The 21,173-nt window shown below is 39.9% G+C and overlaps 1 protein-coding gene across 2 annotated transcripts in view; it reads right to left on the reverse strand.

The window, feature by feature from the left end:
• Window positions 1-1,403: 1,403 nt before the first annotated feature.
• The window catches only part of LOC127967785 (phosphatase and actin regulator 3-like), a 51,665-nt gene continuing 31,895 nt past the window's right edge, over window positions 1,404-21,173 (reverse strand). For both annotated transcript variants that reach the window (XM_052568466.1, XM_052568465.1), the window contains exons 9-13: window positions 4,326-4,381; window positions 3,123-3,184; window positions 2,850-2,990; window positions 2,236-2,312; window positions 1,404-1,755 (exon numbers count right to left, since the gene is read on the reverse strand). In XM_052568466.1, the coding sequence (XP_052424426.1) occupies window positions 1,740-1,755; window positions 2,236-2,312; window positions 2,850-2,990; window positions 3,123-3,184; window positions 4,326-4,381 (352 nt within the window). In that variant the 3' untranslated portion in view covers window positions 1,404-1,739. The remainder of the gene's footprint in view (window positions 1,756-2,235; window positions 2,313-2,849; window positions 2,991-3,122; window positions 3,185-4,325; window positions 4,382-21,173) is intronic.

Consider the following 21,173-nt stretch of genomic DNA (forward strand, 5'->3'; position numbering starts at 1 on the left):
GACGAGACAGACGTGAGCTTGGGTTTTACTGCAGAGGACTGACATGTCTGAATATGAACCGTAGAGAATGAGTCATTTTGGGAGGGGTAAGTCTTAAGGTCTTGAAATTGCCACTGTGTTAAATTACACATTTCACATCACAAAGGCAAATTGCACTAAACAGTGTTTGCGTGTCTAAGTGTGCCCTTCACCACAGGGAGCCATGAATGCCACGCTGGAAATGTGACAATGCACTTCATTTTATAGCAGTCATGTTCTCCTATTATTAAAAAACTTAATTTACCTAAAAGTGAATTATTTTCAATTTGTCATTAAAGGTGTTTTGGAAAATCATGCATAAGAGGTTTTTATTATCTGGTATTATCAGTGAACAAGGAGTCTTGAGAAACACACCTGTCTCTGTCTCCAACAAAATAGAAGAGAAAAACAAGTTTAAAGGAGCTGCCTTCCTCATCTTCTTCTTCTTTTGTTTTAATAGAGAGAGTTTTTATTACGTGAGCCGATCAGAAACACTCCATGCAGACTCTCTAGATTCCTTTGTCTGTGTAATATATAAAACACATTGTGAATATATAGCTCTTACTGAACTCACAGGTTGAAAAGTATTGACTCAACATTTCTATAAAAATCCCTCAGGATTATAAATCTGTCATCATTTACTCATCATCTAGATGTTGTTCTTTAATCTGTTGAACACAAAAGAAGATATTCTGAAGAATGAGGACAAAATAATATACAGAAGTCAAAGTCACTCCGGTCATGTGTTCCTCGTTCTCCTCCTCGACCAAACCCATGACATTATCTATAGTGCCATGCTCTGCTTTTTCAGCTACAAACATGTTTTTGATTTGACTTTTTTATTGGTTTATATAGACTTTAAAAGGTTTAGTTCACCAAACAATTAAAATTAGGCTGCATTTTACTCATCCCCGTGTAGGTGTGTCAGTGGAAATAATGCCTTCTCATGTTTTCTTCAATGACGGTGAGACCTCCTGAGTGCTTCTGTAAGACGACTATATCTGAAAGACGTGACAGAAACTGAATCTGGCCAACACTAAACAAGAGATGAGGATTTTCAGTTGCTCCATGAGAGTTGAAGGATATATGTAGTACTTAAACCCAAATATGAGCACGTTTCAGCTAAATCAGTTCCTCATCCATCCATTCATTCAGAAAAGAAGAGAGACACTGTCGTTTGTTAAAAATCCAAAGCTTGTACTGTACAGACAATAAATAGTCTTGCAAAGGTAAGACATGATTCCCGTTCCTCATACTAACATCTGTACAGCTGATATGAAACTCAAGTTTAGTAGGAGCCCAGAAACGCAACACTGGTGCGGGAAAAAGGTTAGAAAAATTCACATGCTTGACCCCCATAAACCCCCACCCACCCCCCACTGGCATCAAAAGGTGATCATTTAAAAATTACAAAATAAATTACAAAAAACAAAAAACCCCGAAAAAGTCAAATGTCTTTTTTTTTTTTTTCAAACAGTCTTCCACCGAGCCACCAGAGTCCTCTGAAAAACAGCAAAGGTTCAGTAATCTACAGACTTGCAGCTGGACTGAGAGGAGTTTGGAGGGTTTTGGCTTCTTCAGGATGAAGCTCCAGAGACATAGCCTCCAAGGTTCACTAGCGCCCAAATATCAGGCCCTCCACGGAGCAGCCATGGACAGCCCCCTGAGGTCTGGGACTTCACAGAGACACCGTTAGCATATTCTTCACGGAAGAAACCTTGCTATGGTCGATGGAACCTGCAATGCAAAGGGAGAAGACACCTGTAAGACACCAGGAAAATCGACTACCATCCATCAAATGTGTATTAATAGAAGAGCGGTGTGTGTGTGTGTGTGTGTGTGTGTGTGTGTTCCAGACAGAGCTCTGCTCTAGCAGAAGCTGAATAGGACTGGGACCTTGTTCAGCTATTTTGGTGCACAGAACATAAAACAAACGTAAGCTAAATGTGAGCAAGCATTTGTTATACATGTCGGCAAGCATTTAAGTGTGCTTATTCTGCAAATCCTGCACTTTCAGGACAGTGCAGATATGGCTATATTTAGAGCAGCCTGCTGTATTGATCTACTGTATGTGTCCTGCACCTTTAGCTCTTACGCAAGCGACCGTGTGAGAAGTGAGCTATCGTAGATGCGGTGAATGATTCTGCAAACGTGGAACAATGTATAGAAACAGGCCATGTATATATACACAAGGAAGAAATGGAAACACAGACTGACCTTGTCAGGTGTTTGCTTGACGCATGAACCTCCATTTCGCTGCTCTTGAACTCATTCAGCTCTTTGCGAATCGCCGCCTGCGAGACCAAAACAACAACAATGAGCTCCTGATGAACCGCCACGGGACGCTCTCGCAGCGGGACACAGCGCTGCTTTCTACCTGAAGTTTTAGAAATGATCTGTTCTGGATCTGTTGACTATTATGCTGATGCTGCTCAAGAAACATTTCTGATTGTTATCAATGTTGAATAAAGTTGTGATGATAATATTTTCATATTTAATACGTTTTTCAGGATTTTTTGAAGAATAGAAACTTCAGCATTTATTTCAAATAGAAATCATTATAAATGTCTTTAATGTCACTTTCGATCAGTTTAATGTATCCTTGCTGAATAAAAGCATTTATTCCTTTAAGAAAATGTGAACTCCGCACACCATCTGAGGCTAGTTATACAAATATTTTTATTTCTTTCTCATTTTACAAATCGGTTTTATATAACAGAATCACATCATTATATTTTAGATGAATCAAAACTAGAATGTTCTATTAGTTTGATCAGCTGCACCAGTGTGTGTTGTCCTGTAGGGGGCGCGTGCGAGCGTCTAACACACACCTTATCTGAAGCAGATAGTCTGGTCCAGGGCTTGTCTGCTCTTCTGTCGTAATCCTGAGCTTTGGCCACTTCCACATAGTCACTGAAACGGATCAGAATCTTTCTGTCCCGCAGCTCGTCAACCGTGGGCCGCTGATTCAGCTGGGGGAAAGAAAAATCACAGAAAAAGAGAGGTTTAGCTGAAAGGAAACAGAAGTGTGTTCCTTCTTAAATGCTGTAAAGGATGAGATGAGTATCAGGTAGCTGTTTTGGGAATGTATCTTTGTCACATACCTTTCTGTTTAGCCTTTGCTTGATTTCCCTTCTCTCCTCTTGCTCTGTCTGGTCATTCCTCTCTGCAAATCCACCCAAAAAAACAAAATAAATCACAGATGAGCAAACGCACGCACACCGTCCACAGAGGCACAGATTAACTCTGAAGTTTTAATCCAGCACACAACACCAAGATCATGCTTACACTCCACAGCACAGATTCAGATGTCAGTTTCTTCAATATGTGTGCTGCATTTTTAATGAAAACAAACCAAAGTTCTTTTGATGTTTTAATCAAATCTCATGTCTAGCTGGTGTTAAATCAGATCTCTTGAACATCTGTGTCCGCAGCTGTCCTGAAGACCCTCGTGCCCTGAGCGACAGATTACTGCTCTTCTATAATAGGCTTCATCCTTTCACAGAACTGGATAACATTGTTCTCTTACACTTCCCTCTGTCGAATACGGGGATTATCTGAATCTGTGCTGCGAAGGACTTAGCGTGGGAAAATGCAGGGACAAATCTAGTATGATGAAACTAGGATAAACACATTTAATGTTCTGTCACTTCAGGACTCTCTTCATTGATTGTCCTTGCTTTGACTCTTAACTCTAGGAGAGAGAGAGAGTGTGTGTGTGTGTGTGTGTGTGTGTGTGTGTGTGTGTGTGTGTGTGTGTGTGTGTGTGTGTGTGTGTGTGTGTGTGTGAATCGTTTTTGTGCTGAACTCAATTATTTATCTTTTTTTTTTAGATACCTGTTACAGAAGAAATACAGAATTTAACTTTGACCATAGAAATACACTTAAAAATATTTAGTACTGAACGAGATTTCACTCAGTTAATCACTAACAACTAACTACAAAGAAACACCAATTCACATTAAATTAAATGATATTTTTAAGTTTACGTTTTCTTGTAAAATATACTCCAATGATCTTTGTTTTCATTACTTCTAAAGAAATACATGTTGTGGGCTATTGGGTGCTCAGATTGTAATTGCAACCTGATATAATCTACTCATCAAAACGTTCATTAGACTAAATTATTACAATACTTGTACTTCAATTTCACACTGGTGAAGAAAAAAAAGGTGAATAAAGTGTCAAACTAAAAATGAAACTGAAGCACACTGGTGATGCTGTTTGTCAGCAGGCAGCTACTAAACATGAGTCCAGAGGAAGAGGAGGTCACCTCCAGCATCTGATCCGACAGGTGCGATACTCACGTTTGAGGATGTTCCGGCTCTCCAGCTCCTCCACCGCTGGCCTCTGGCTCAGTCTCCTGCGGAAAAACACCAAAATCACGTTCTGGACCATTTTAGTGCAGTCTCCGGTGTGTCTGCTCAGCAGCGGGGATGTTTCGGGGAAACCCTGCGTCCCATCTCGAGTCTAAACATCGCCGAGCATCAGCACGACTGAAGCACGTCCACATCACCAGCTCTATACCGATCTGTGCTCGAGATTCCCTGATTTCACGGAATGACGCGAACGGCACTTGTTCATGGGAGCAGTGTTATAAAGCGAAAGCCTCATGGGCGAAGAAGTAAGCGTATCAAAATGCAGTAGAAAAGAGTGAAAAAGATTGGGTGGAGACGGAGATGAGAATCTGGTCCTGAGTTCTCTGAAGTCTCAGAGTGCTGTGTGTGATACCGGAGATCCTTTACGCATCATTTATAAAGTGGGCGGCGCGTGCGCCAGAGATCTCCAGGCGCACTCAGTGCGCGCGCACGAGGAATGTGCTGCAGTCAGGGAAAATACATCCTCCATCCACACCCCTGATGCTTTAATATCGAAACAATATTAAAGCTGATCGCATATACCACTAAATTAAAACGACTCATCAGCTAAAGGACATTGTTCGAAGGGAAAAGCTTTGGCTTTAATTTACTCAGTCTCGTCTCAGCAGTGTTTCTAAACGATATGCATATGAAGAAATATATGCATTCAAAATTATGCAATCCTTCAACTTATTTAAACAATAATATGCTTCCATTATATTTAAAGTCACATAATTGCTAAACGCTTTTCAAGCCGTTTGAAATCCAACTAATTGCTATTGTGTGTGTTTTGTCAGCTACAGCAGCAAATTCCTTACACTTCGAAATTTACAAATGAATGAATTCACTTAATAATGCAGATGCTATATAGCCTGAATATAGAATAGTATCCCAACTGCATCAGTGACAAAACACACATGCACATCTGTATTGAAAGGATGTGATGCATGACACAAATCTAAGATTTGACACATTTGTTCAATGAGACCAGACTGATTTGTTTTGTCTAATTGTGCTTTAAGATGACAATGTATATGCTTCATATTGGAATGGGTTGCACTTTATTTTACAGTGCATGTACTAACATGTACTTATAGTGTATATACAGTGTATTTATCTAAGAAAGTTCTGGTAACACAAGGTAACTACATGGGGTAGGGTTAGGGTTAGGGGTAGGTTCAGGCTTAGTATTACGTAGTTATTGTAATTACTATAATAAATACATAGTATGTACATGAGGAACAGGACTGTAAAATAAAGCACTACCGAGAAATGTATGATCTGCTCATTTATTGTAGACCCCAGGACACTTATATCAGCTACTGTACATGTGTAGCTTCATATCACTTACTCACAGACAGATTCTCATGACAGCTGAAGTCTTAGGTGACTAAACATCATGTCCAACCACTTTAATTGTCGCGGCACAACAGAACATGATGCCGTGAATCATACAAACAGCAGGCTGAAGCTTGTACATCAACTGCTGTTAAAAAACACCGTTCCAGAGCAGAGATGGGTATTTTTAAATCTCTCCTGATTGGCCCAGATCCTGGAAATATTATCTGTGAGGAGATTAAGACAAGCCATCGGGAGCGGAAGCTGTGACACACCGCCGTCACTGAAGCCTTTAAACACACGCAACATGAGAAAAACTCAAACAATACTCAGATAAACCAATAAGGTTAACTGCATTAGTTCAAATCAACTATAATGAAAAATACAATACGGTTCAATTTATTAACTATATTACACAAACTCACAATGATCAATATACATTAGTTAATAAAAAATACAACTGTTCATTTTTAGTCCATGTTAACTTTAGTCCATGTTTTTACTCCGTTTAGTCCATATTAACTAAGATTAATAAATGCTTTAGAATAATTTTTCATTGTTAGTTTATGTTAACCCTTACAAACATTTATTAACTTATAGTTAATATTCATTACATTATCAAAATGATTTCTGTTAATATTATTTAATGGACCCGGGCTAACCATGAACTGAATTAAAATTGAACAGATCTATTTTTTATTAACTAATACTAACAAATCTTATTAAATAGTGTTAACTAATAGAATTTACAGCACAGTGATACTGCTGTTCCTTAATATTTCAGAGGTTGTTTTATTCCTGTTAGATATATATATATATAAACTTGAATACAGACTATAAAAGGCTATTTTAGATTTTTTTTCCATCATGTAAAACCTGAAATACATCTAAAACCACTCAAATCCAGCATTTATTTCTGAAAATGTGCTAAACAGAGAGTGCTTATGGAGAACTGGGCTTTTCAGAGGAATGTTTTCATCAGCACACTACAACATCTCAAAGGTGTTTAGTTGTTCTAGTTCAGGCTATACCCTGAGGTCTCCCTCAGCTTCTGAAACATGAGGATGTGCTGTATATGAAGTGAGCCTCCGCTGTGTCAGAGCGATAAGCCGCTTTCAGGAGCAGACCCTGATGGGACTGTCAGTGAGTGGTTGTGAGTCAGTCTGGATTTCACGGCCTGCCATTGTCCAGCGAGCTGTGTGTTAATGCCCGAGCCTCGTTCCGGTCGACCCAGCGATATGAAGGAGGCTTCAGACAGTCGCTGACTGCATGGGTGGCTATTACGGCTTTGACTGACGGCCAAGTGTGTCGTGGACACCCTGAGGGACAAGGATGCCAAGCATCATTACAGAAGTTACATCCACGCTTAGGAATAGTTTGAGCGTTTGTGTAACTTCCAGGGTGCTTCTCTGGGTGTCATTTGGATTCCTGAGCACGTAGTAAAAATTAGATGTACGAGAGAGATGGAGGAACTGAAATCTTGACACATTTAACATTAAACAGTGCCATTTGCAGTATGTAATGACAAAGACAAAAAAATATTTGAGTCAACATAGTAACACTAGCTGTTTAAAAATGATCCTCTCACATTAATATCAAGACAAATAGAAATAGCCAAATACTGAGCCATATTTAAAACACTTTGCCTACTGTACTTTTTAGTTCATATATAAATAAAGGCTTAGACATGAAAGCAATTTTATTCATGGCTCGCTTTTAAGAATGCATCAGATCTCTGGGCTGACCCCAGGTCTGCTCTTTAGATCAGAGCAACATGTGAGGTAAAGAGCTCGGTCTGTCCCGCTACAGGAACGACGTGAGGTCTGGTCTTCAAACGCCTCCACATCTACAGTCACTCTAAAGTGTGATACGGTCTGATCTGGCGCCCGCTGGGCTTCTCCTCTGATGAACTTCACAAACACATGACAGCTGTGAGGCAACAAATGTGACTGATTCATTACAAGAAGATGAGTTTACTGGCCCGCTTGGCTGACCTCAGATGCATTATAAACACTATGAGAAAGTATTCATTTTATCAATTGAAGCCATACAAGATGCATTACTTTTGACCCGTTCAGCTCTGTCCTTAAACAGATTGTATCCTCATGAGGCCAGAACTGGGAATGAACACAAATCGATTTGCTGTTGGGTTGAAACAATGTCTGCCACTGGAGGATCTGTCCATTTGTGGCCCAGATAGCAACTCAGCTCTTTCCAGTGATTGATTTTCCAATACTAGGATTTTTTTTATTGGATCCAGTTTGGTGGATTTGTTTCTATTTTAGAATAGTACTATACCTCATCTGTTCAGCCTTTTAAAACATCACCCGTCTCTTGTTTGCAGTTTTGTAAATTGTCAAAATGTACTGTTTTATTACATTTCTGTTTATTCATTCTCTTGCATGCACATGCACAGCTCAGACGTTCACAGCAAGAACAAGAATAAATATTACGAAACGAAATGAAATCATTTTAATTTCCTTCTTAAAAGAAAAAACAGGACGAAAGATTTAGAGACCATGTGCCTTTGCACTGAAGATCTGGAAACGTAACTCTGATGTAATGTAATGTGGGCAGCGTTGAATTGGTTGTGTATGCTATTGTGCCTCTGATGACTTAATTAGCAAGTGTATTCAGATGTAAATATAGCGCTTTCACTGTGGGATGGCAGCATCTAATTCCAGGATCTGGGCTTTTTTTGGAGATGTAGAGGCGATGTCACATCCGGCGAAGCGTCATGCACGGCCTGTAAGATAGTTATGAAGTCACCATGGATCCTAAGCATTGGGCTGTTGCCTGGTTGAGAAGCTGAGCTTAATTTAGCAGAGAATACAGGCCAGGAACACACAGTCAGTAGTTTTGCTGTAGTGCTGCATGGGTAACACGCTCCTGAACATGTGTGATTATCATATGTAATCAAGGAGGCGTGTTCTGAACAACTCATGTCTGATTATCAGCCACAAGAGCCATACTGCTGTTAGCTAGTAATAGCTTCCCAAGTAATATGTTTAAAACACATTTATTTCATACTAAAAATAGTTCAAATCTTTTGACCAATTTACTGATGTATCGCTCGAGACTTACTGATATAGAAATGATAACTAAACTTGATTTGGAGTACTACTTGTGCACAATGCAAATTTTTTAATATAAAGCCTACAATGTGTTTTAAAGTCACTGTTGATGAAGATTGTATGATCTCTGAATAAGATTTAATATTCAAAGTGTGCCTGAAGTATACTAGCAATCGTTCCTCTTTAGCACAATCAAATACACTTCGGTGTATCTTTAGTTGGACTTCAGCACTACTGAAAGTACATTAAACACAAAATGAGTTGTTCCAGTTGCAGATCTTAAGTTTTCTAGTTTAGTGTACTAAAAGCACTACTGCAGGGCATTAAGTACATACATATCAAACTGTATTTGTAGTGCGCTTAGCATGAAATAAATGTATTTTACTATGTTTATTTTTCACTAGGATTTGCAATCACTGGAGCAGTGTGAGCCTATCGGTGTCAAAACTCCTGTTTTAACCAACGACACAGAATTTGGACAGAATTACTACACATTATTGGCATTTGATGCCTGACTCTAATAAAACAAGTGAGATCTGTAGAAACAAGCTGCCCCGCTCACGTTTTGTTAATGTAATAAACTGTGCCTTGAATCTACTGTACAGAACCACTATGAATTTTTCAGCAGCTAAGACATTGCCACCAGAAACTAAAAAACACATCCAGTCCCTATTGACTGGCCACTGTTGCCTAGCAACTGCAGCTGCCATAGAAAGCAGTGGAGAGGGTAATGAGCTGGAGTCTGAGCCCGAGTCGTGATGGGGGCTATCAACTGATGCTTCTATAAATAGCAGCCGAATGGATTTGTACATTGGGTGTTTTCTAGAACAAGGAACTATTCCAGGCTCCATATTCCCCTGCACTGTTGCACTACAGCATGACATTCATGTGATGGCTGTCTATTTATAATTATCTCATGATGATTTTCTTCTCTTCACAAGGCACTGCAGGTTTCAGTATTCAACACATGGCATTCTCAAAACACTGGGAGCTAAACAAGACATCTGTTTTCAGTCTCTTTTACATATAACTATTAAATAATTCAATAAAAAATAAAAAGATTACCGTACAGTCTGCTGGTCATTTTCACCAGAGTGACCATCACCTGTACGTGAAGCTGCTCGGTAAATAAATACGTTTGCGTTAAATATGTTACTATGAAAGAAGAAGGCATGGAGTGATACGAGAGATGTGTCTAGCGTTTGTAACAGTTACTTCAGAAAACTGTATTATACAGTCCCTTCTGAACAAAAATAACTCTTAATCATCTACTCATCAATTCTAACAATGATTATATCACGTAATAGTTCAAAAATGGTTAAATATTCAATTTCGTTATGGTAGACTCTTTAAATCATTTTTTTTAAACAAACATTAAGGTATAATTGCCATTGTACAAAAAGTGTAAGTAGTTATTTGGACTATTAAATGTGAACCGTCCTTCAATCACTGGCTTTGTCACAGATCTGTCGTATCAACAGACAACCAAAGCCGAACCGAAGTGTGAATCTGGCTGTGGTTTGGTGGGGCATCTGTGAGTGGGCGTCTTGTTGTTCTAGCACCGAGCCTTCGCCACAGAATGAACATGCAGCTCTGCACGTTTAACAGCCAGCTGTCATATTCTCTCCGTCTCTGCTGTCGTGAACGCTGAGGACAGACTGAGCACTGCAAGTCTGGCCATGCATTATTCATCAGCTCGCTCGTCTATATTTAGTGGTTTGGGCATCACTGTTTGAGAAGGACTGGTGATAGTAAGACCATCACAGGAGGAGCTGGAGGATCTGCCATCGAGACGATGATGGTTACAGCAAGCCAAGGTGGACGGGGAACAGTGGGTCACTATGACAGGACAGGATTAGAAAGCGGCAGCATGGCGGGCTGTGAGGGGGCCGAATGCAATCTCTTTCCTCCTTGAGGTAGCAACAGTGACGTAGAGCATTGATCGGGAGTCCTGCTGCGGTTTTTCAGAGCGAATGACAATGCAGCAGACTAAAAATAGCATTAGAGAGGGATCCCCCGTCCCGGCCAACCCACTGCACTCAGGCACAACTCAAATACTGATGTGTTACACAAGAGCACGAACAAAGAGAAGTTACACAACGAAGAAGGAGAAGATTGTGTCGATTGATTCAAACGATCAGAACGAGGTTTATTTCCTGCAAAATCCGCTGTTACATAATATAACAACAAACCGTACAGTAGTACTCCTAGCTTTATTAATAGACTATTAATACACTACTAAAGCAATATTGCAAGTGTCAGAATGTCTAGCCACCACGACGGAAACACAGATCGCATTAAACAACAAAGCACATTAGTTCTCAAGGCGTTTTCATGATCACTGCACCAGTGCTGCACACACACATAAATCTACATTTCTAAATACCAGAAGTGCACTTAATTCAGCAAACATGATTTATTATTTCATTTTTTCTGTTGCATTTTTAATTTTAGGGTTCTTGTTAAAATAATTGTTGTTTTTGTTTATTTTATACCATCATCATTATTATTATTATTATTATTATTAATTATTTTAGTACTTCAACTTGATTCTACTGTAACTACTTGTGAATAGCTGAAAAAATAAGCACAGTTTTAAAACATCGTATTTATCTTAATAGATACATACGGTGTAGTTTGTTGTTTTGAGGATTATTTGTGCTGTTTGTGTGTTGAGCATTTTGTCTGAAGGCAATTTTCCACTCCATTGGGGAGAGACAATAAAGCTTTTGAAATTGAAATATGTATATATATATATATATACATATAATGTGTATATTTATGGTTTTAGTTAACCCTATAATAACTCTGTCTCAACTGCATGTGCATGTGGATGTACGCTGATATTATGTTGCATTTTAGACACATTAAATAAAAGCCAGCACCTCAAACACACAGAGCAAACACAACATTGCCTTAAAAGTTTTTTTTTTTTTTTTTTTTTTTTTTTTTTGCTCATATGCATGTATTTGGAAAGCAAAAATATATACACTAATTTCTAAATTAATTTGAATCATCATATAATTTACAGTTTAAATCTAAATCATTCTCAAGATGTAAATGCATGTACTTTTACTTTAGGGTTATTGTTAAAATGATGTTGTTTTGAAAGCACAGATATGAGCTATCTTATTATCTGCCGTGAAAAACAATAAAAGGACATGAGCAGAAGTCCCTGCATGACTCTTCACAGATGACTAGCTTTTGTTAGCTGTTACACTGGGTTACACAAGTACTGACAACCGCTCTGATTCATCACACTGCTTTCTATTTGACCTCCTGTATACTTGAGGTAGGTAACACTGTAAATGGTGGTTTTACTGTAAATGTAACATTGTTCTGGGATATTTTGATGGCTCTTTTAATGAAGCTGTATAATCTGATCTGCTCTGTTTGGTGCAGATGGTGCTAACATGATTCCATCATAACCAAAGATTTATTGACACTTCTTTATTTTTCCACCATCTAGATGGAAATATAGGTCAATATATGAACTGTATCACATCTAGCTTCAAAGAAATGAAAATGGAAATGAAGATCTCTCTACTGTTTCACCTAGACATCACTGAGAGAGCAATGTACGTTTTGCACGTCACTTAAAGATTTTCTGTGTTGGATTCACCACAGTCTCCAAATTCAGAGATTGCAATATGAACAGCAGTTTTCTTCAAATTCTTTCAAGACTAAATGAACGATACTGCAATGATACATCATTAAGATCCCATTAAGTCTTCTGAGCTATTAATTAACAGGAATAAAAGCTTCCCCCAGAACAAACTGGTCAGAGAAGCATGTTCGGCTTCTGCTGAAAACGAGGGCATCAGATTTTTGTTGACCAGTCATTCTTGTGAGAGATGATTTTGCAGCACACGGTACACACGGCTCCCCTGCAGTCATTGGGACGGGGGGAAACAGCACCTGTGTTTACCCAGCGCTCGCAGGGCTCCGGTTACACAGTCCGCTCTGGATCCTCTGCTGTGGGCTTTCTGCTTCTCAGTCTGACTCACTGCTGAGCACAAGGGTCATGAGAGCTTTCACATGCTTTAATTACGCACTCCTTTCTTGAGTTTCTTCCTGTAACACCCTAAGAGTAATTCAATAGCATTAATTGCACAGGAAGATGTTACCACCTGCTGGGCATTGCTGACTGTCACACCTCCTCCAGTGCTCATGGGTCAGCTGCAGGGTCATCAGCCAGAAACCACCATTCACCAACGTTTCGCTCCATTGATTCTGGAACGTCTCCTGGTGGCGGAGCAGTGACAGGGACGTCTCCCTGTCACCCCCTGCAGCTGATCGCTGTTCTCCCTGCAACTGTTGTCTGGGGTTAGGTGTTCTTCCCCCAACACCTATCTTTCCTCTTCAGCCAGAGCCAAAAGCTACCTTTCTCTGCCTCCTCTGCCAGATCCTTCATTGCCCTCCTTAGCCTCCCTCCAGTCACTCCTGCTTCCCTCAAGAGGCGTATGGTTGACAACCCAAGGAAACCTCGGCATCCGACCTCCACTGGGTAGATGGTCGTCTTCCAGCCAGCCTCCCGGCACTCAGCAGCGAGTTCTGAGTATCTGGCCTCCTTCCGTTCAAAGGCGGCCTCGATTCCCTCCTCCAGTGGTACAGTAAGCTCAATGAGGTGTATCGATCTTGGCTTGGTTGACCACACCACTATGTCTGGCCGGAGAGATGTGGTGGTTATCTCTGTGGGGAACCGGAGCTGCTTGTCCAGGTCAACCCTCATGTTCCACTCCTGGTTGGGGGAGAAGGGTTTTACTGTTTCTCTTAATCTGGTGCTTCTCCTTACCCCTCCTTCCGACACAAAGATGGTGGGGTCCTCTGCTGATGGTGGTTGTTTGCTACCCTGTCGACACTCTTCCAGTTCTTCGGCTAGCTTTCTCAGGACCTGATCGTGGTGCCATCTGTAGCGTCCCTGTGAGAGTGCGATCTTACAGCCTGACAAGATGTGCTGGAGACTTGCGTTGGGGGCATTGCAGAGTACACAGGATTCTTCATTCCCAAACCACTGGTGGAGGTTCCGAGGGCAGGGAAGCGTGTCGTAGGTTGAACGAATGAGAAAGCTAAGTATTGCCTGTGGGATCTTCCAAATGTCTGACCAACTGATGTTCCGGTTCATGATTCCCTCCCAGGTTGTCCAGCTTCCTTGTCGACCCTGCGACACGGCCTTGATTTTGTAGCGATCTTCCTCCTTCCTCGTCACCTCTGTTACCACCATCTCCTTCCTTTGCTTGCGATTGGCCTTGGACCAGAAGCATGGTGTCTCTCCCCATCCTAGCCCTGCTCTTCCTGCCTGAACTCTGCCCATGATCTCCCGGTGTTGTAGCCGGCCAACAGCTTGATCGACCTCGGTTTGGACATTCCACTTGTGGCCGGTAGGGACCTTGACTTTCGCGTTCCTCACTGACTCGTCTGCGGACTCCCTCAGCTCGAGAACCAACCTGGTCTTTTCTTGCATGTAGCCCAACTCTATGGACTATAGTAGCAGCTGCAGCATGTTTTTTCCAAAGAGACCGGTTTTGGCAACCCCAACCACTTTCGGATGAATGAGTTGGCTTTTCCATTCATCTTACTTACGGTTGATGAGGAAATCTCACTCATTTTCAGGGGCCACATTACCCTCCTGTAGAGTGTAAACTGGTAGCACCAGACCTTATACTTCCCAGGGAGTTGGCTTTGATCGATCCTTGCCAGTCCGTCAGAGAGCTGCTTCATGACGGTTTTCCCCATCTGTTTGTCAGATAGGTCTGCAGTGTACTGCCTCCCCAGGCTTTTGATGGGTTGCTCTGATAGGAGTGGGATTTTTTCCCCTCCAACGACGAAGATGGTATTGTCATTTCTGACTCCTCTTCTGAGGGACAAGCTCCGGGACTTGGAGGGCTTGATCTTCATTCTTGCACATGATATCAATTCGTCCATCCTCTTCAGCAGTCTTGATGTGCATGCAGCTGTCTGAATGAGGCTGGTGACATCATCCATGTAACTCCTCAGTGGAGGAAGCCTCTTACCAGTTGGGAGTTTGATCCCCCCCAACCTTTTGCCTTGCCCCGATGAGGATTATCTCAAAGGCTGCTACAAACAGTATTGGAGATATAGTACACCCCATTGCGATTCCTACTTCGAGCCGCTGCCACCCGGTGGTGAAGTCCTGGAGGGAGAAACACATCTGCAAGTTGCTAAAGTACTGAGCTACCAGGTTCTTGACGCAAGTGGGCATGTGGAAAAATTCCATGGCATAGTTGACCAGCTGATGCGGGACTGATCCGTATGCATTGGCAAGGTCAAGCCAGATGACATGCAGGTCGGTCTTCTCCCGCTTGGCCTTCTGGATCTGGTCCCAGATCATAGTGGACAGCACTAAATCCCCTATAATTTGAAAAAAATAATAATAATGTTTTGTGCCATGGAATTTAAGTTTTGGGAGCATTTTAGGCAAGAGTGTTTGAAAATTTGCCTTTAACGTTTTCAGAGTTGTGAGCTCCACGACATCAACAAAAGTTCAGCACTCTTAAACCCACAGAGAGAGCGCTTCACCTTGGTCAGATCTTCTGCAAATTACCGCTGTCTCTGACCACACTATAGTTTTCAAACATGAGATATAATTCATTTTGGTTTGCAGTTGCAGTTTTTGGTCTCATTCATTTATTATTTCTTCCAGAGCAAATAGTTTGCGCAAAATCTCTAATTTTTATGTCTGTGTTTAACTTCAATGCTGCATATCACAGAGCTGCCTTTGTACTTCTGACTGAATTGCCAAGCAACTTTAATGATGGCTGTTGTAATAATATTATATAATATGTTGTAATATTTTTTATACAAATGATATGGTGACAAGACACTGTTTTGCGAGTCAGCAGGAAACATTATTTTCCCAAAGATGAAAACTTTCATTATTATTGTTATCACTATTATTACTATTATTATAAAAAAAAACTATTTTTACAAAATTTTTACAAATTAATGTTACCTTAAACAAAAGCTGAATTAGCTATATTATGAAAATACAATTTCACTTAAGACAAAAGTGAAGTCATTCTGTTAGCCGATGTTTAATTAAGTTAACTGCTTCTAAATAAATGCAGCTTTGAAAGGCCGGATGTCTTAACATTTTTCCTCAAATCATAGAGTTTGAACACTCTTGCATTGTGGCTGTTTTTCACACGCTGTCACTTAAAGTCAGAGAATCCAGTTGTTGGGCAATACCTGTTTTATGGAAAGTGACCACTCTAGACATTATATCACAACCATAAAGAACATCATGTGTAGCCTGAAGCATGTGCTGATTGAGTACAGTGACGAAGTTCAGGGGTTCTGACACACACACACACACACACACACACACATCAATATGAAATCCTAACACCCTGTGGCATGATTTGACCTAGGATCCATTTCTCTTAGCCACTGAGTAGAGTTCATCCTCACAATTGTGTCCGCGATCGATCTGCAAGCGCTCGGTTGCGTAAGCGGAGGCCTTACATAAGCTGTTTGTGTGCGGCCCGTCTCAGACTCCCATCCGAGAGCGGCTCAGAGGAGACTGGACTCCAGAGGGGTTCCCTGTATACTTTACACCTGTAACAACATGACACAGCTGAACCCTTTTATATAGGTCACATTTCAATTCTGAACATCCAGATTCCAACAACAGATGGCCAACAATGGACTAAAGATTATAAACGACGATTGAAATGTACTGTAGCTGATCACAGTTTCCCAGAACTACTTCTGATCTCAGATTTAGTTTCTAATAGCCTTAGTGTTTTGAACCTAATAAAGAGCAACAATCCTTCTTATTACTGGCAAATTTGTCACAGAAGTGTGAAATACCATGTTTAGGAAATGTGTGCTCGTACTTGGGCTGCAACAAATGATTATTTCCATTACTGATTAGTCCAGCGATTACTAGTCAAGTCACCTTTATTTACATAGTGCATTTAACAATACAGATTGTGTCAAAGCAGATTTACAGTATTAAAAAGGATAATAGTGTGTAATAATGCAAAAGGACAGTAGTAAACACTCTGTTTGCAGTTAAAGTCAGTTCATCATTAATTCAGTGATGTCATCGTCCAGTTCAGTTTAGTTCATATAGTATCTTTGCAATCAAGTCGACGATATCACTGAAAATGAAAGGTACCCGACTAAGCAAACCAAAATTATTCACCGACTAATCGTCAGTTATTTCAGAGATTATTCAGTCGGTTTGACTGATTATTCAGATTTTGCAATTTGTTAAAATATTGCATACTCTATATATTCTGTACATATAGAGCTGCTTTATAGCAGGAAATAAAGTGACACTGACATAAAAAAATAAATAAATGTACTTTCTTTAAATCAATCCATTGCAGAAAGTGTTACATAAATAAATGTGACATGACTGGTGCGCACGGCTGATGCAGACATCCACATCTGATCCAGTGCTTTCTTATCTGCTGCTTTCTCAGCACTGTCATATTGTTTGTGTGTTTATTTCGTTATTGTGAGGAAAGTTCACAGCTTGTATTTACGTTAATCTAAATGTCACTCTTAAATCACTGCTTGCGTATATCAATCTACTTTTTACACCAACCAAAAAACTACTTGGCTGTGTTTTTTGGGCCTTCACACATAGCAGCATTTTCTGTCTGTAGTTTTGTAAAACTTTACCACATTCTACTGGTTTGGCATTTTTCAGTGTTTGCATGGCTCATAAGCGTCTTCTTTTGTTGGACTGCTGAATAACAGTCTTCTGCTACAGCCCCACACTGGTCAAACCGTGTTATTGCAGGCCCTTACATTAGGTCATATGAGATCAAATGTTCACTACACCCTGCTGTGGATCACGTGTATGTTCTGTGATTCTGTTCTGCCTGCCTTGTCCTAGTTTTCCATTTATTGCTCTATTAGTTAATTAGTTTCCACCTGTGTTCATTTATTATCTTATTAGTCAATTGTTTGGTTCAGTTTAAATAGCCCTGCCTTTCCTATGTCTCTTTGTCCTGTCTATGTTGTTGAAAGTAGTTGATTTCTACATTTCTCCCCAGTGGATTCATTAAAAGACTCTGTGTTGTATATCTGTGTCCTGCGTTCTCCTTCAAACTCCTTCGCCTGACAGCCACCATGACACTGTGTGTGTACACTTGAATGGGTTAAATGCAGAGCACATGGGTTAGCATGGATTACTTGACTTGAATACATGCCACTTCACTTAAATTTTTATTTTCAACACTGTGGAAAATGCTGAGTAATCGTTCCAGCCCTAGCTCGCACTTAACTTCGTAACTGTGATCACCTAGGGGGTGATACAATGGGTAACATAATCCCACAGATGTAGGAGGGACTTTGTTGACTTAAGTCACTAAAGCCCATAGCACACAATGTGCCTTTCACATAACCTTCCAAAGTATCATCTTTCTACAGTTCCTGCACTATTTCTCGTCAGATATTAACTATAACAAAAATGTGTCTTTATATTCTTTTAAAGTAGAGTTTTGTGAAAGGTCTAGTTCTTCGTGATCCCATGTTTTAAACTTTAGTTAGTGTGTAATGTTGTTGTTAGAGTATAAATAATATCTGTAAAATTCTAAAGCTCAAAGTTCAATGCCAAGCGAGATATTTGATTTAACAGAATTCGCCTACAAAAAAACGGCCCATTTGGACTACATCCCTCTAGTTCCTGCAGTAATGACGTCACTAAAACAGTGTTTTGACTAACCTCCGCCCACATGAATTGACAAAAAGGGGGCGTGGCCTTGATGCGCTCCGACGGAGAAGGAAGAGCTGCGTTTGTGTTTGTCGCCATGTCATTGAAACGCTGTTATTTTCATCTCTGAGTCCAATCATCTTTGTTTGGGCTTCCCAGGGACGCTGTTCTTGGAGATTAATGGTTAGTACAATTTATGTTTAACTCAGTTCCCGAAAATTATAATCCACATGTAACACTATGTGCAGCTCATTTTGCTGTGGACAGCTTCCTCAATCTCAATCAGTTTAATGCCAGATTCGCAAAAAGATTATTCCTGAAAGATGGAGCAGTTCCCTCTTTGTCTGGAGAAGGCGTTGATTAGCCCTCTGGCTTGAATGCTCAAAAAAAAAAAAAAAAAAAAAAAAAAATATATATATATATATATATATATATATATATATATATATATATATTATTATTATTATTATTATTATTATTTATTTTATTTTTTGAGCATTCAAGCCAGAGGGCTAATATCAGGATATAAAAATGCTTTTTATTTCTAAATTTTAAATGTAAAAATCATACTAACAATATAAGTACACCTAAGGAAACATTAAAAAAGCATTTAAAAAAAATAAGGAAATAATCCATGTCTTGGAACCTTTAACTAGATAGTAGGGCTGTGCAAAAAAATCAAATGTGATTTTAATGCGCATCTCGTCAGTAAAAACGCTCCTGTGATTATAAGTACATCTCCAGCACATGATCCTGCACACTTGCTTCTCAAAACTATTCCAATCGCGTTTCCAGGAGGGCAGCATACGCTAAGCTTTTGTCGAATCACAACACAGGAACCGCTGGCCCAATCAGAACTCGTTACGTATTTCTGAAGGAGGGACTTTATAGAACAAGGAAGTCATCAGCCCGTTTTTATGACAGTGAAAACAGTGGTATACAGATGGTAAATTGTGCGAAAAATACTGTGTTTTTTTACACACGAAACATGAACACATGTTATATTGCACACTGTAAACACAATCAAAGCTTCAAAAACGGGACCTTGAATATCTGAACCCCCTGACACAAATGTATCCATCTATTGTCTCCACTGGTTTGTTGCTAGAGTTTTCCTTCTCGTCCATTTCTTGTTTGTCTGTAAAACAACACCTAGCATCAGTGCTGCCACCGTGTGGAGCAACTAATCAGTGCAAAACAACTCAATGTGCATGTGTGACTTGAGCATACAGAGAAAGCATAGTAATAAAAATCAGTCCAGCTTTAGTAAAGGAATCAGTTGCTTAGTAAGCGTCCATTAAACAGTGGCTGGTTAACAGTCTTTGCTCTGTTCCTCTTACTCCAGCAGCTCTCCAGTTATTTACAGCCATTGGGATTACACACAACATACTCATTAAAGTTTTATTAGCTCACTTATAATTACAGCCGAGGAGGATGAATACACTGGAACCAAGAGGACACTGGCTGTTTATTACGCAGTCACTGAGGAGGCATAACCAAATCACTTGAACAACTTAAGCAAGAAACATAAATGATAAATGAGCCCATCTCATGTGGATGCCTGAAGGTGGTCTCCAAGAAACAAAATTCAAAGCAAGAATAAAAATACCACTAAGAATGAGCATGCTTGCAAAGACTGTGTTGATTGTTTGTTTCTCTAAATGAAATGGCTTTCAAACATTAAGCAGATGTCCTGTTTAGTACAGGAAGGCCCTGTATTTCCCAGGAAATAGAGGACATCTGGCTACCCTAAAAGCTAGCTTAAAGTTTTCTGGAGAGCTAGACAAAAAGAGGTTTATCTGACTATTGCTCTGTGAAAATCTGTGACGCACTTAAATATCTAAACCGTTTACCATTCTAAACACCCGCCCCACTGTCTGTTTTCTCAAAAGATTCATGTGAACAAATCATTCAATATTTTTCATTAAATCATTAGATATTTTCCATATTCTCATAAGAAATCTGTAAGTATCACAGTTGAAGAATTGCAGACATTAGTTGGTATTTGGTTCAGAAAATTTCCAAAACACCAGACGCTACCTACATAACCTCAACTTGTTCGGGAGGGTGTCATAAATAAGCTTTAGCTACCATTAAATAACAAACTCATTCACCTACATTTTGTTAAACATTACTGGAACTTTTAGTGGAACTCTTTAGAGAAATTAGGCCAAAATAGCTTTTTGGAGACACACAACTAGGAATGGATTTGGCACAGCCAAAAGGACCCTGTGAAGTATCCTGATGGATGAGTGGGGTATTTTTCATTCAGAAGGCCCACGGAAATCTTGTTGGGATACATGATATCATAAACTACCTGTCTGACCATCAGGAAGCCTTGACCATGGTTGAATCTTCTAGCAGAACAATGATCAAAATCACACAAACTCAAAATGAACACAAAAATGCTTCACTGACTAGAGAATCGAGGTTTTGTCAACCTCATCCAGTCTGCTTACTCAAATCCCACAGAAAAGGTGTGTGAGCATTTGCTTGGGTTTCACAGAAACAGAAATGTTATAGCTCCCTCTACTGGTTGACATGAAGTTAATTTGCTGAAGGTACTGTAAACACATGCACTGCATGGTCAGTAAACTGATGGCTAAAAAAACACCTGACATGACAGATGCAACACAAACCGGAAATCACTTTATCTTAAACTGCAAGATAACAATTTACAATGATATCAATGAA

Source organism: Carassius gibelio, chromosome B11 (genome assembly GCF_023724105.1).
Source record: "Carassius gibelio isolate Cgi1373 ecotype wild population from Czech Republic chromosome B11, carGib1.2-hapl.c, whole genome shotgun sequence".
Classification (NCBI taxonomy): domain Eukaryota; kingdom Metazoa; phylum Chordata; class Actinopteri; order Cypriniformes; family Cyprinidae; genus Carassius; species Carassius gibelio.